The sequence below is a fragment of the Malaclemys terrapin genome, chromosome 4 (assembly GCF_027887155.1).
Source record: "Malaclemys terrapin pileata isolate rMalTer1 chromosome 4, rMalTer1.hap1, whole genome shotgun sequence".
NCBI classification, from domain to species: domain Eukaryota; kingdom Metazoa; phylum Chordata; order Testudines; family Emydidae; genus Malaclemys; species Malaclemys terrapin.
Window position 1 is genome coordinate 69,024,803 of NC_071508.1, and position 12,990 is coordinate 69,037,792.

General features: G+C 38.2%; 1 protein-coding gene across 7 annotated transcripts in view; it reads right to left on the minus strand.

Moving 5' to 3' along the window:
* Positions 1 to 12,990, minus strand: part of NAV2 (neuron navigator 2) — a 340,973-nt gene that overhangs the window by 46,694 nt on the left and 281,289 nt on the right. For 4 of the 7 annotated variants that reach the window (XM_054026538.1, XM_054026541.1, XM_054026536.1 and 1 more), the window contains 5 exons: positions 10,197 to 10,488; positions 8,496 to 9,198; positions 4,099 to 4,566; positions 3,286 to 3,351; positions 1,389 to 1,433 (listed from right to left, as the gene is read on the minus strand). In XM_054026538.1, the coding sequence (XP_053882513.1) occupies positions 1,389 to 1,433; positions 3,286 to 3,351; positions 4,099 to 4,566; positions 8,496 to 9,198; positions 10,197 to 10,488 (1,574 nt within the window). The remainder of the gene's footprint in view (positions 1 to 1,388; positions 1,434 to 3,285; positions 3,352 to 4,098; positions 4,567 to 8,495; positions 9,199 to 10,196; positions 10,489 to 12,990) is intronic. The other 3 variants (XM_054026540.1, XM_054026539.1, XM_054026537.1) reach the window with 2 other exon arrangements.

A 12,990-nucleotide genomic window follows, 5' to 3' on the forward strand; every position in this document is an offset into this window, starting at 1 on the left:
GCTAAGATATGTCATCCGGTCTTAGAAAGTAAATATTTATGGGGAATTAATACCTTTATAAAGAGGTTTGGCTTCAAATTAAAAAACAATTAGTCAAACATAACCCATATTAATTTGGAGTTCTATTTAACATCTAATTTAGGCATAAAGGTGACCAGATTGCATTAAATATAGTAAAATATTGTTTGCCAATTAAGAACAACAATGAACCTTGTAAGAACTTGGCCAAGAGAGTTTTTTAAAAGTACATTATCTTCTTATGCCGTAGGCCTCAATCCTATAGTTATAGTCACTGATTTAGGACTACTCGCATCTTTAAAGTTATGCGCATGCATACATCTTTGTAGACTGGGGCCTTTAATAGTCAATTTTAACACCTATTTAAAATAAAAATAATACAAAATTAATACCTACCTCTTCAGCCCTCAAATGTTTCAATCTTAAAAGATAGCGTTTATTAACTAGATGCACATTTGACAGGCATAGAAACATTTTATGCAAAAATTTCATTATATGAAATGCTTTTAGCACCCAGCTCAATGTGATAAAGCCGACACAAAGAACAATGTGTTTATAGTGCAGAATAAAATGCAGCTGCAATTTGAAGCCATCGGTTCAGTGATCCTAAAAGCAGCATAAAGCAAGTCAAAGTTTAAATGTTTTAAACTGGCCAGATATTTTCCGTGAATTCTGTAACATCGACTTAAAGCATTTAATTTGTAGCCTTAAAGTAAATAATGTCACTAAAATTGCTTCCGTCTACTAAGGGAGAAAAAATGTTTCTCTGTGCTTTTTTTTCTAGATTTCAATACCCCCTACATATCAATGGTGTTTCAGGAACAGACATTTACCAAATGTTAGTCAGGTTGTATTTTTTTTTATTTTTTTTTTATCAGCCCACAGATTGTCTCTCTAGAGATCCATTAAAAGTGTATTCTGAAGTGCAAACAATTTTAAAATGATTTTTTTTTCAATTTCATCCTAAGATGTTCATTAAGTTGTTGTAAATCAATTTTTTCTTAAATAAATCTTCAGGGTTCCAGGAACTGTATTGTGAAAATGAATACACCTAGTTTAGTGCACTAGCCATAAAAGCTGCAAATTATTGCTTTCAAATCAAGCCCAATGATGGTTTATGAGACGCTTTTCAGCAATTCAGCCAGCAAAAGCCACAGTTCCTGCTCAAGCAGTGAAGCCACTAGATGAAGAAAAGAAACATGTTGGAAAAAGGCCTTCTTTGAGGACTTTAAAAAGAAAGAAAGAAAGAAAGAAAGATTGCTGCCACCCCCTGCAAAAGCAGAGACTACCACGAACAGCCACAACAGAAACACAAAGCAAAGCTCCAAAACCACAACAAAAGCTGTTATACTATGTGGAAACACCAATACCTGAATCCCTTCTTAGGCAAAGTGTTCCTATCAAGATGTGGGTCGCTGTAGAAAAGTTAAAAGAAAAGAACTTCAGAGAAGAACAAAAGGGGAGGATTAAAAATCAGGATGAGGAGAGAAGTATAAACATCTGCATCACATTTTCAGAGGAAAAAGTGATGCACCCTATCTAAGTAAACATGCAACAACCAAAAAAAAAAAAAAAAAAAAAGCCTCCTAGACATGTGTGGATTGTGTTATACATGCATTTGGTATCATGCTAATGAATTTCATCTGCTCACAATAGTGGCCTTGCTATTTCCCCTTTTCATACTGAACAAAAATGGCTCTTTAAAAAATAAAAGAACATGCTTTAAATGAATGCTTCAAAATATACATTTAAAGAGGCGTGCAGCCACCTACTTGTGAATACTGATAGTATCTCAAAGTCAAAAGATGCCCTCATACCATTTCCTTCTGCCTTCATCACAGAGCAAGTGCAATAATTTGCTATCACTTAGGTCATGTCAATATGAACAGCACTGCAGCGGCCCAGCAGTAGTGATACAGCTGCACCACTGCAGCACATGTGGTGAAAACATTCTATGCTGATGGGAGAGGGCATAAAAAAACTAACTCTGCGAGCGGCAGGAGCTATGTCAGCGGAAGCAGCTCTTATGCCGGCGTAATTTACGTTGCTCAGGGGCGTGGTTTATATGTACCCCCGAGCGACATAAGTTATGTCAGCATAAGCTGTAGTGTAGACACAACCTTAGGGTACGACTACACTTACCGGAGGGTCCGGCAGCAGGCAATCGATGTTCTGGGATCGATTTATCGCGTCTGGTTTAGACGCGATAAATCGATCCCAGATCGACCCCGGAAGTGCTCGCCGTCGACGCCGGTACTCCAGCTTGGCGAGAGGAGTACGTGGCATCGACGGAGGAGCCTCCCTGCCGCGTCTGGACCCGTGGTAAGTTCGGACTAAGGTACTTTGAATTCAGCTACGTTATTAATGTAGCTGAATTTGCGTACCTTAGTCCGAAGTGGGGGGTTAGTGGGGACCAGGCCTAAGTTGCAATGTAAATATAGTGGCAGCTTTTTCAAATGGGCCCAGAGTTTTCAGTGTTTCTGTATTTCAACTTAAATTCCATCTTCAGTGTGATATCAATCTATTAGTATTTGCAAAAATCAAATATTTAAAGAGTTGTGTTTTCACATAACTGGCAAATGAACAACTTGCTTTTCATTTTGTGAGGAGGGTTTGTTTTTAACTGAAATAAATATATCATGTTTAAATAAAATAATTTACTGTCAAGCCCTCTAGCTAATATCACTGTCAATTCCTAGATGTAGAAGTGGCAATATCATAGCGGATTGCAAAAGCAAGCTGGAACCATTAGCTTCATGTCTACTATCTCCCATCTTCCTGCATTCATTGTTACAAAAACAGACACACACAAAAGCCTGCAAGACACCTACGAACCAAACTGGAGTAAAGGACTTACAACACTGAGTGTACTGAACAACACTTGAACTTCATGACAAAGGTGAAAAGCCTGAAACGCAGTGAAGAAAGCAGCATGCCATAGGAATGCTGAAATGCTAGTGAGAGTTCATCATGGTAGATACAAATTGCAGGATTTTAAAATTGCCTTTGGCAAAGAAACAAACCAAACCAAACCAAAAAACCCAACTAAAAACCCACAAACTACATCTGTCAACTATGCCGTATGCCATCCCCAGATTTAATTAAGTGGACTCTCACTGGCATGTCTATGTGTCACAGTTTACATCTGAAAAACAAACACAACAGAGGTCTCAACTGAGCCCGTCTCTCACAAGACACTTTGCTTTATAAATGAGGGCAACAAAACCCAGAGCCTTTGTGCATTCTACTGCCTTGAGACAGCATTACCTGTCCTGTCTCCTGGGTAAAGTATTTCTGCAGAATTTGGGACTAGCACCAGGGGAAGAGAGAGGGCTAGAAGAACAAGTCCAATGAGACAGAAAACAAGAGAAGGAATATTAGCATGAAAAAAGGAGAGAAAGGGGAAGTAGTTAAAACAAAAAACTGTTAGAACATTTTTTTTAGTAGTTGTTTTCTGTTACAAAGATGCAACAAAGTTTTAGTAACAAAGTCATACAATAAGGTAAGGCTAAATTCCAAGGTTTCAAACTACACTGCCTTCTACAGACAGTGCACGCTTATTGTTCGCTCTGAAAGAAATTTTCTGTTCTACTTCGGTTCATATACCAGACTAATCACCACAATATCCAAGCACTTATTGTCCAGATCCTAATTGTGTGAAATATTATTAAAAAAACTCATTAATTTTAATCAGAAATACTTGGCTTCTCAAGACAAGATTAAAATGCTGGTGGAGTGTATTGTGCACCACAACTAGATCAGCTGATACAGAAAGATAAGAAGATATGTGAAATTCAAATATGAGGTAGCATTGAGTAATTTAAAATGTCCCATAGCAGTGGCAACTGCAAATGAAAGACTCTTCTGAACCCATCCCCACACTTAATGTAATTCAGAACTGAATTCCTTGCTTGAAATGGCCATTTTTGTATGTTGTGGTAGTATCCTTCAATATTTACCTTGTAGGAATGGCAATCTGAATTGCAATCATGGAATGTTAGTTACTGTTGTCACATCACTGATTTTTAAGATATGAGCATACAGTACATATTAATGGAGTCTAAATTTAAACCTACTCACCTTTCAGACAAAGTTGTCTTAACACTGTTGGTTCTGACAAAGGGAGTCAAAGAATCATCTTTAGAAGCTGCGATCAAGCCACTGGACGAGTTATGGCTCACCCCACCTCCGCTGCTGAGAGAGATATCAATGGATTCACAGCTGGTGTGAAGACTGCTGACAGACTGATATCCAATGCCATCCTTGCTAACAGCGGAAGAGCTACTTGCGTTGGTACCCCAAGTTAAACTGTTGGAGGGAGCTGAATGGGCGGAACTGGGACTAGAGGCTAACGGAGACTGGTTCGTATCTGTGTTTTTACTGTAAAGAGGACTGCTGCCCCCACTGCTCAGTATACCGCTGCCAGAAGGAGAATCAAGGTTACCCGGCTGGCTCAAGGTAGCATGAGGATTGGAGATCACCACTGAATTTTTCATATTGTCAGCTGTTGTGATGGGAACTTGCTTACTTGGTTTTCCACCAAAAAGTCTGTAAAAAAAGTTCAGAGAATGTAACAAAAACTTCACGAAATGGAATGTAAAATTACTAAGTACAAAAGATATTTTATACATATAATATTTGTCCTGAAAAGCTATCATTGGAAAATTACATATTCAATTATATGGAGACCCCAGATGTTACATCTATAGGAAATGATACAATGATAACTATGATAATAGACTGAAAACTGGTGCTTCAGAAAAATATTTTTTTGTTGCTAGCTAAATCGAAAAAAGAAAGAGAAAGATAGGCTCTGCCTTAAAGAAATGTCCTGCCTGTAAATTGTCTTTCTTAGATTCATATAGACAACCTTGAATTGATGGGCTTCCTTTTCCCTTCCTTGCCATTAATAAAACCCCGAGAAAATTATTATGCCAATTTCAGACACATCTTAACTTTTCCTTCTCTCAACCTTCAAATATAACTTTCACAGAACTAAAAAATATTAGCCATTTTATCTTCTGTTTCCTGAGGGAAATGGATTTTACCTGTGATAATACTGAACTGATTACTTTAAAGCATGGAATATTAGACTGGCTGTTGTTCAGATCTATAAATACAGATCACTCAAATCATATTTTGAAAGATAACATAGATCTCTGAGGAAAAGAGTTCGACTTTTGTACTAATCACTGAGTGGTCCATACAAAAAAGTATGTATCTGAAGAAATCCCCTACAAAAGCCAATGACACCTAGCAGGGAAAGTCTTATGATTTTCCACTAAAAAACATTGCACTGTCTAAATCATGCAAATAGCCTTACCTTCATAAGAGCTATTGGGAGAAAGTTTCAAAAGCACCTAAGCTATTCAAGATATCCATTTTCAAAGGGCCGTAAGCACTTTGGAACCTAAGTCTCATTGAAAGTCAATGGCACTTAGACTCCTAAGTGCCTAAACCACTTTTGAAAATTGGACATATGCTCCTAAATCACTGAAGTGCTTTTGAAAATTTCACCTACTAGGAGCAGTGATTAGGACATTTCAGACAGCTCTCTCTAGAAACATAACAATATGCCATTTTCTATTATCCCTAAACAACTTCCTTAAGGGAGTCCTAGATTTCTTCTGCTTAGGACCAGATACGATCACTACATAGAGGTGATTTGACAGTGGAGATTCCTGCAATTTATATAGCAAGCCCTGCTTCTAGAATGTACTATGAGGGTGTTTAGCTTAATCTCGTCTTTGGTCTTAGTTTCCTGAGCGTACTTACAACAAGCATTTACTAGCTGCCATCAGACCAAGAAGGTGATGAACGTCTTTGACTAATGGAGATTTTTGAGGCCAAACTAATGCTAACTTTTCTCGGAACTTGGAGTCAATACCTCAAAAGAAACTAATTATCCCCCAATGCATACTCAGAGACCAGACTGTAAAAGATTTCAGAGGGAGATAGGGATATTTTCATAGTGCTACTGTAGAAGAATGACAAATTCTTTCTTTAAAACAGATTGTCACCACCTAGAATATAGTCAATATGTCTGACTCCCAGCCCCACTGGGATGATCTTGTATGGATAATGTCTCCTGGCATGCTGCTTCTCAAACCTAATTAAATGAGGCAATTAAATAAATAAAAAAGAGTCATGGAGCTGAACATCCAAGGAGTTGGGGTCTGAAGAATGTACCTTTTGAATGCAGAACCAGCCCAACTCAGCAAGTTGGCAGTGTCAGAATAAAGGCTAACCTTGGAAGGAGAAATCCTACAGACAATAAGAATATTTTTGCTCCTCTCCTAGTTTTGATAAGAAACAGGCATAACTGAGCTGATTGTTGGGTTGTGTCCATAGGGATGCATCAGGAGAAGAGTGAAAACTAAGGCTCACAAACAAGTGGCATAAAAACATGCATGGTCTTCTATGTAATATAAATTGTTTTCACATGACAGAAAGTGCTAGATGAGATATGCTGGAACAATTAAGACAGGGCTAGACTTTCATAAAATAATTGTAATTATGGAATTTTACTCTTCATATAAGTGTAGAAAATATATTTGCTTTCAGATTTAAGGTTGATAGTATTTAACATATAGCAGTAGCAGTCTTTACTGCTGTCTTTTTATAGTTACAGATGCTTATTTTCTGTGTAAAATCAGCATGGAATATTAATTAAACACAAAGAGTGCAACAAAATTCTCAATATTACACGACAGGGCTAGTGCCCAGCAATACACACACTGGGCAAATTCCACTAAAAACGATTTAGCTGTGCCAGGCATACATTTATGTACATAGTCTGGTGACAACTGAAGAATGAAATAGCTAACAAAGAAAGTGAAGGTTTAGCTTAAACCTTAACCTCCTCCACAAAAAACTCTCCAAGACACCTGATATTCTCTCAGTGTCTATTCTAAAAAGTTGCATGTAGTTCAAATGTTATACCAATGAAGGATCTAGCAAAATGGTTTTCTGGTCATCAACAGAAATGTATGATTGAGTTTGATTATTAATATATTTGAGGCAAGCAACATGGACATTTTTCATTTATGATGAAATATCATAACAACAAACAATCTTTTAGTTTTTTTGTTTTAAAATAGTAATTGCTAGAAATTAAATTTTCAGCTAGACATAACTTTTCTAATGATGTCCAGAAATAGGAGAATCACTAAACTACCAGGTCATGCTGAATTATACTTGCACAGGCTTTTCAAAGATGGCCATTCACCTAAAAAGAAATGAAGTATTCCTTTTGTGCCTAGCTGGAACCCAAACTACCATTACAAGAGTTACGCTCAAATTGGCAACTTGAATGGAACGTGACATCCTCACTTCATTTGAAGTAGGATAATGTCAGTGTAATTGTATGGAGATGAAATTATGATGTCAAGACAACAATGAAATCCAGAACACTGCAACTCAAAAGAGACTATGTTACTTACGATGTCAAATTAAAGTGGAAAATAATTTTAATGTATATATTTGCTACAGTCAAGACATTGATGCAAATGCTGCAGAAAAGCCAGGAAATTAACTCCCACTCACCCAAGTACTTGTGTTAAAAATAATGGGGAAGGGAGGAGAATATATACAGTCAGAAAGAGCTAGGAAATAGATCATTACATGTAAGAAGATTTTTGTAAAAAATAAGAAAATTCAATGCGGCTGACATAGTACCTTTAGTTAAGCTGCTCTGTACCTCCCTACTTGGGAACCTAAGGTAAAAAGTCTCACCACACAGGACAACGTTACATGCAACAGAGTGAGGCACTGTATTGGGCCAAGTAAGTGAACAAATGTAAATATACTGGGTCAAATTATGTTCTCACACTAATGCAAATCTGGAGTAACTCCATTGACTTCCACGTGTGAATCTGGCTGAACTTTGGACAGTTTCCCTGTGTTGCTGCATGATGTGTAAGTACAATGGGGTGGAATCAATAGTTCTACAGGAGCCTGTAACCTTGTTGCTGTGGGTTTATATTACAGCCTTTATAATGTTTTCAAGTACTAACTTTATTCTGAATCAGCCACAACTGTGAGCATTTTGGGGAGGGTTTAACAATCAATTTCAAATGTTTAAGTTTGCTGCTGTCTCGTAATGCAATAAATATTTACAATATTATTAGCGCCAGGGCCGGCTCCAGGGTTTTGGCCACCCCAAGCAGCCAAAAAAAAAAAAAAGAAAAGCGGAGGCGGAGTGAGGGACCGTCCGCCAAATTGCCGCCGAATACCTGGACGTGCCGCCCCTCTCCGGAGCGGCCGCACCAAGCACCTGCTTGACAAGCTGGTGCCTGGAGCTGGCCCTGATTAGCACATATATATACTAGCTGTGAAATTAAATTTCAGTACAAAGACCTCAACCTAGCACACGCATTAGTAAGTGCCCACAAAACTTAGCCAGTCCCTGGCCTAAACAGCCACAATTGTGTAACTCCAGTTAATGTACGTCCACAATGAATAAATTTTGTGCCTACCTGCGCAAAGTGGGGGAGGCCACGTCAGGGTACTTGGCTCCTTGTTGGTGAGTGCTTTGAGCTCCACTAGAAGCAGTCTGTGATGCAGGGTTCACTTTAACAGAATTACATGAAGCCACACTTTCGTTGTCAGACGATATCCCTTTCTCTTTATCTGTTTGGTTGACTAGACCTGGCAGAGAGCTTCCGAGGGATACCTTAGCTGGCTCTCTCATTTTAGGGACAGGCAACCCAGCTGACTTGCTGCTTATGTTGGAGTCTATGCTACTGGTACTAGATCTATTACCAGCTCCACTTCTGCTACTGGATTTACTGGGTCTGGGTAAACTACGATACTGAAGATTAGTGCGGGCACTAAGTGCTAAGTAGCCATCGTCCTGGTTTTGTGAGCCATCAACACTAGTTTTCCGACCAGTGGACCGACCCATGAGTCCAGATGATTTGGGGATTTTGCCCAGTGTAGCTGATCTGCTGGTGATAGTCGCGCCACTGGCAGTAATCATAGTCATGCCGCCAGCTGACCCACTCGGTTTCTTAAATCCAAATGTATTTGTATTAGCAGCAGCTGTTCTAGAGTTACTTGTGGGAGGCTTTTTGGATTCATCACCACTGCTGCGTCCTGCATCTGATGGAGAACGTTTAACATGTCCAGCTTTAGGAGAAAGTCTACCTTTTTCTGATACCTTGGCATCATCAGTTTTCCCTAAAAAATAGAAAAAGAAGTCAAATGCTTAAATTGAAAATGCTAAGCAAATGGTAAGCATCAAAGCATCATGAAAAACAAAAGTATTCTAGCCACAGAAGTGTGGTTAAGAATTATGATCCAGTTTGTATTAAACTATAATGCACTACTGAGAGTTATATATGCAGACTTGCCAGGAGAGAGTATCTGGTGTGTTTACCTTGAGAATACAAAAAACAGTGAACAGATTGTTAAGTAAGAGTGACAGATAAATAAGAAGTGTTTTTCCTTCATGACTACCATTGGTTGGATCCCTTTTTGTCAATAGTGAAGTGATATGATATGGCAACAATAAATAAGCTTTAGAAAAAATGTGTATATAACTGGTGAAGGTCACATTTTCAAACCAGACCTTGAAATTTCCATTCACAATAGGGTATACAACAAAGTGTGAGTGAAAGTGTAATTCATCTATTTGCATGCACAAATACTATTAATGCTCAAGCACAAATTTGCATGTGCTAAGAGCTCTGATGAAGTCCATCTGAAAATTGCTTTAATATAAATTAAGATGCATTTGCTATTTTAGCAGTGAAAAAGCTTCTTTCACACAACTATCCTTAGCCACATGAAGTCTAGGTTCTGAGTTACTCGTAATCCAGGACTATGAAAATGGAGTTCCATTAATTACCATTACAAGAAACAAGAATATTGAACTGCAAACACTGTGTCCAACGAACAGTCTAATTTAAGGGGCATTCAAAACAGGCAAACAATATTCAAAGCATTTTAGTATAAGTATCATTTAAAATTCACATACAGCCATAAAACAGAAACACAGAGATTTAGTATCTTGTGTGTACACACACACACACACACACACACACACACACACACACAAAATCTACGAGGAAATATAGAATGAGTTGAAGTTCAGCTCCTGCCACAGGAAAGCAGTTAAGCACTTTATTTCTCCATTGTAAACTGTTGGCCTGCCTGTGTATTACATTTTTCCTCACCTGATCCAGGTGTCTTCAGTGAGCCTGAGGTAGTTGAAGGTTTAGTCCTCGGTGTAGTAATGCCAACCTGAGCTGACATGCCCCGCCTCCAGGAACCAGTCTGTGAAATGACAGTGTTCTTCCTACCAGAAGTGCTTTTATCAGATTCATCAGACACATCGGAAGGATTTCGCCTCCATTTAGATCCAGACTCCATCTTTATGCCACTATCTGATCCTCCATCAGATTTCTTGACTTCATCACTGGACCACAGGGAATTCCGCTCAACCTGCGAATGCTTTTCTGCATCAGTCTAAGGGAAACAATAAATCATAACAGAATCTCTACTGCAAATTCCTTTTTGAAATCCTTCCTTTTTTTAGGGTTCAAAATCTAGAACCACCAAGCTGATTTAAAAAAATCACTAATAATTTTTGATTACACTTAGACATTTTACTTTTGTTTGTTAAGCCTGCTTTTTGCCAGGCAAAAGCCAAGATAAATGAATTCTACTGTGTTTGCTTTCTGATACACTGGGGAACAATCACTAAAAAGCCAAAACCAAAAACCAACCAACTATCCAACACACACCAAACATCTGATTAATAAATAATAAGGAAAATACTCAGTTCATTGCCATTTACCTCCTCCTTGAATTTTATGTGAACCCTTTCAGTGCAATGCATAAAGATCATTTCAAACACGTGCAGCTAGGTTTTCTTTGTTCTTGCTGCTTTCCTACCTCTCGTCTGGCAATTTGATCTTAAGAGCACAATGAGGTCGCTTTTTGCATAGACTGAGAGATGTGGAATGCTGTTAGTTTTAATCTAACCCATTAAAAAGACACCCAAGATCTGGAGAGAAATAAAACCCCATTATACCACTTTCAAGCACATTAAAATCCGACTTAAATCCCCAAAGCAAGTTAGTTCATAATTTGCACTGAAACTCCATCTCTTACTTTTTTATATTTTGCCAATCCTACTGCACATCCCATTTATAAAGTCAGATGCTTTATGGAGAATTCTGCAACAACCACACTCAAGGATGGAATAACCCCCTGAACAAACCATAGCCAAACTCCACACAACCCTATCAATATCCCATTATATTATCCTATATATTCCCAAACCCATTCTCCCTTTCCTTTCCTATTAACAATGTTTATTAAAAGATACACCTATTAAAAATTCTTACTGAATTAGGTTTCCCCTGCCAAACTTATTTTGTGATAAACAATTGGAAGTCTGTAATATCACAACCAATTATAAAAGTTGACCACCACCCACATCTCGGAGAATGTGAACTCCAAGTGATAGCTAAGGTTATTCTCTAATCACAGCACCTTCATGGAAGCAACTGTCAATCCAAACTTGCTTGTGTCTCACTGAACTGAGTTGTGCAGAAGGAGGCTAACTAAGGCCTGTTTCTGCAACATGCTGAAAAGTGCTTTCATCCCACTGGCCCCAGGGGAGGTGAGGGTGGTGAGAACCTTGTATTAGGCTTTCAAGAACTTCAAAATATCTGGTCTTATCTAACCAAGAGCTTTTTTAAAAAACACCCTCAGATACCTGGGTAATCAGCAAAATGGCAAAAGTAAATACAGAAAAAAGTGACTGACAATTTAATATACTCTCTGCAAGATACAGAGGGGTAGCCGTGTTAGTCTGAATCTGCCTTGCATCTGAAGAAGTGAGGTTCTTACCCACGAAAGCTTGTGCTCCCAGTACTTCTGTTAGTCTCAAAGGTGCCACAGGACCCTCTGTTACTTTCTGCAAGATACTACATTTTATTTTGAAACCTCCCATCTCCCTGAATCTGTCTATAGTTTTATAATTTATTTTCTTTGATCACCACATCACATCCCTAATATTATATGAGTGAAGGGGATTTTTTGGTTTAATTTCTTTTGCCTTTTACTGTGATATTTAAAAGAGATCAAGAAAAAATAGCCTCTAAGTGTTCAGTATATGAAAGCCAACACCATAAACTGTAATGGTTTATTTCAGTTGTATGAAATAGTTGGGGCTATTTTATTTTTCTTGTTATTAGCTCATTAAATGATAAAACATAGTCCACTATTCAAAAAAAGTGGTCTCAGCATAATCCCCCAATTCTGAGAAACACGATATTGCTTTCTTCTTACACCCCTCTGATGGATACAAGATTTGGGGATTAATGTTTGTGACTATAAACTTGTGAACAATATCAGCTTTGTCATAAAACAACAGAATCTGGCTACATCTCCCAGGTGTTCTTCACTACAATGTAGCTTCACTTAACTACTGCCTAAGTTTATCTACCTCTTACAAACAAAAAATGGAACCAATAAATCCAAGCCTATCATCACCACTCAGTCGTCTTCTTCCTGTGTATGCTACTCCCAGTCCATTGTCTAATCATCCTACAAACCCTCCAGAGTAGGACTTATGTCTACTTGTCACCGAAGTGCTTAACACACTTTTGGGTGCCTACTGACAAATGTTCCTTTACTTTACACTTCCCTAGTTTGCCTTTGGAAAACAAAAGAAAGATAGAATCTCACCACCAGAGAGTGCCTCAGAGCGAGTTCTCTGACAATGTAACATCTTTGTTCTCTTCAACTTTATTTGATGCAATTATTGTACCACACCTTCCTTTATTTGATGCAACTATTGTACTAAGCATCACCTTCCCTGGTATTTGAAATTTTGCATGTCCACTCGTGAAACAAGTTGACCATAGATGCTACGGTTTCATGCCAGACAATGAGAACAGAACAGAAACATGGCTGAGGCCCAGAACCCAAACACAAAGAAACTTGCCATTCCAACAT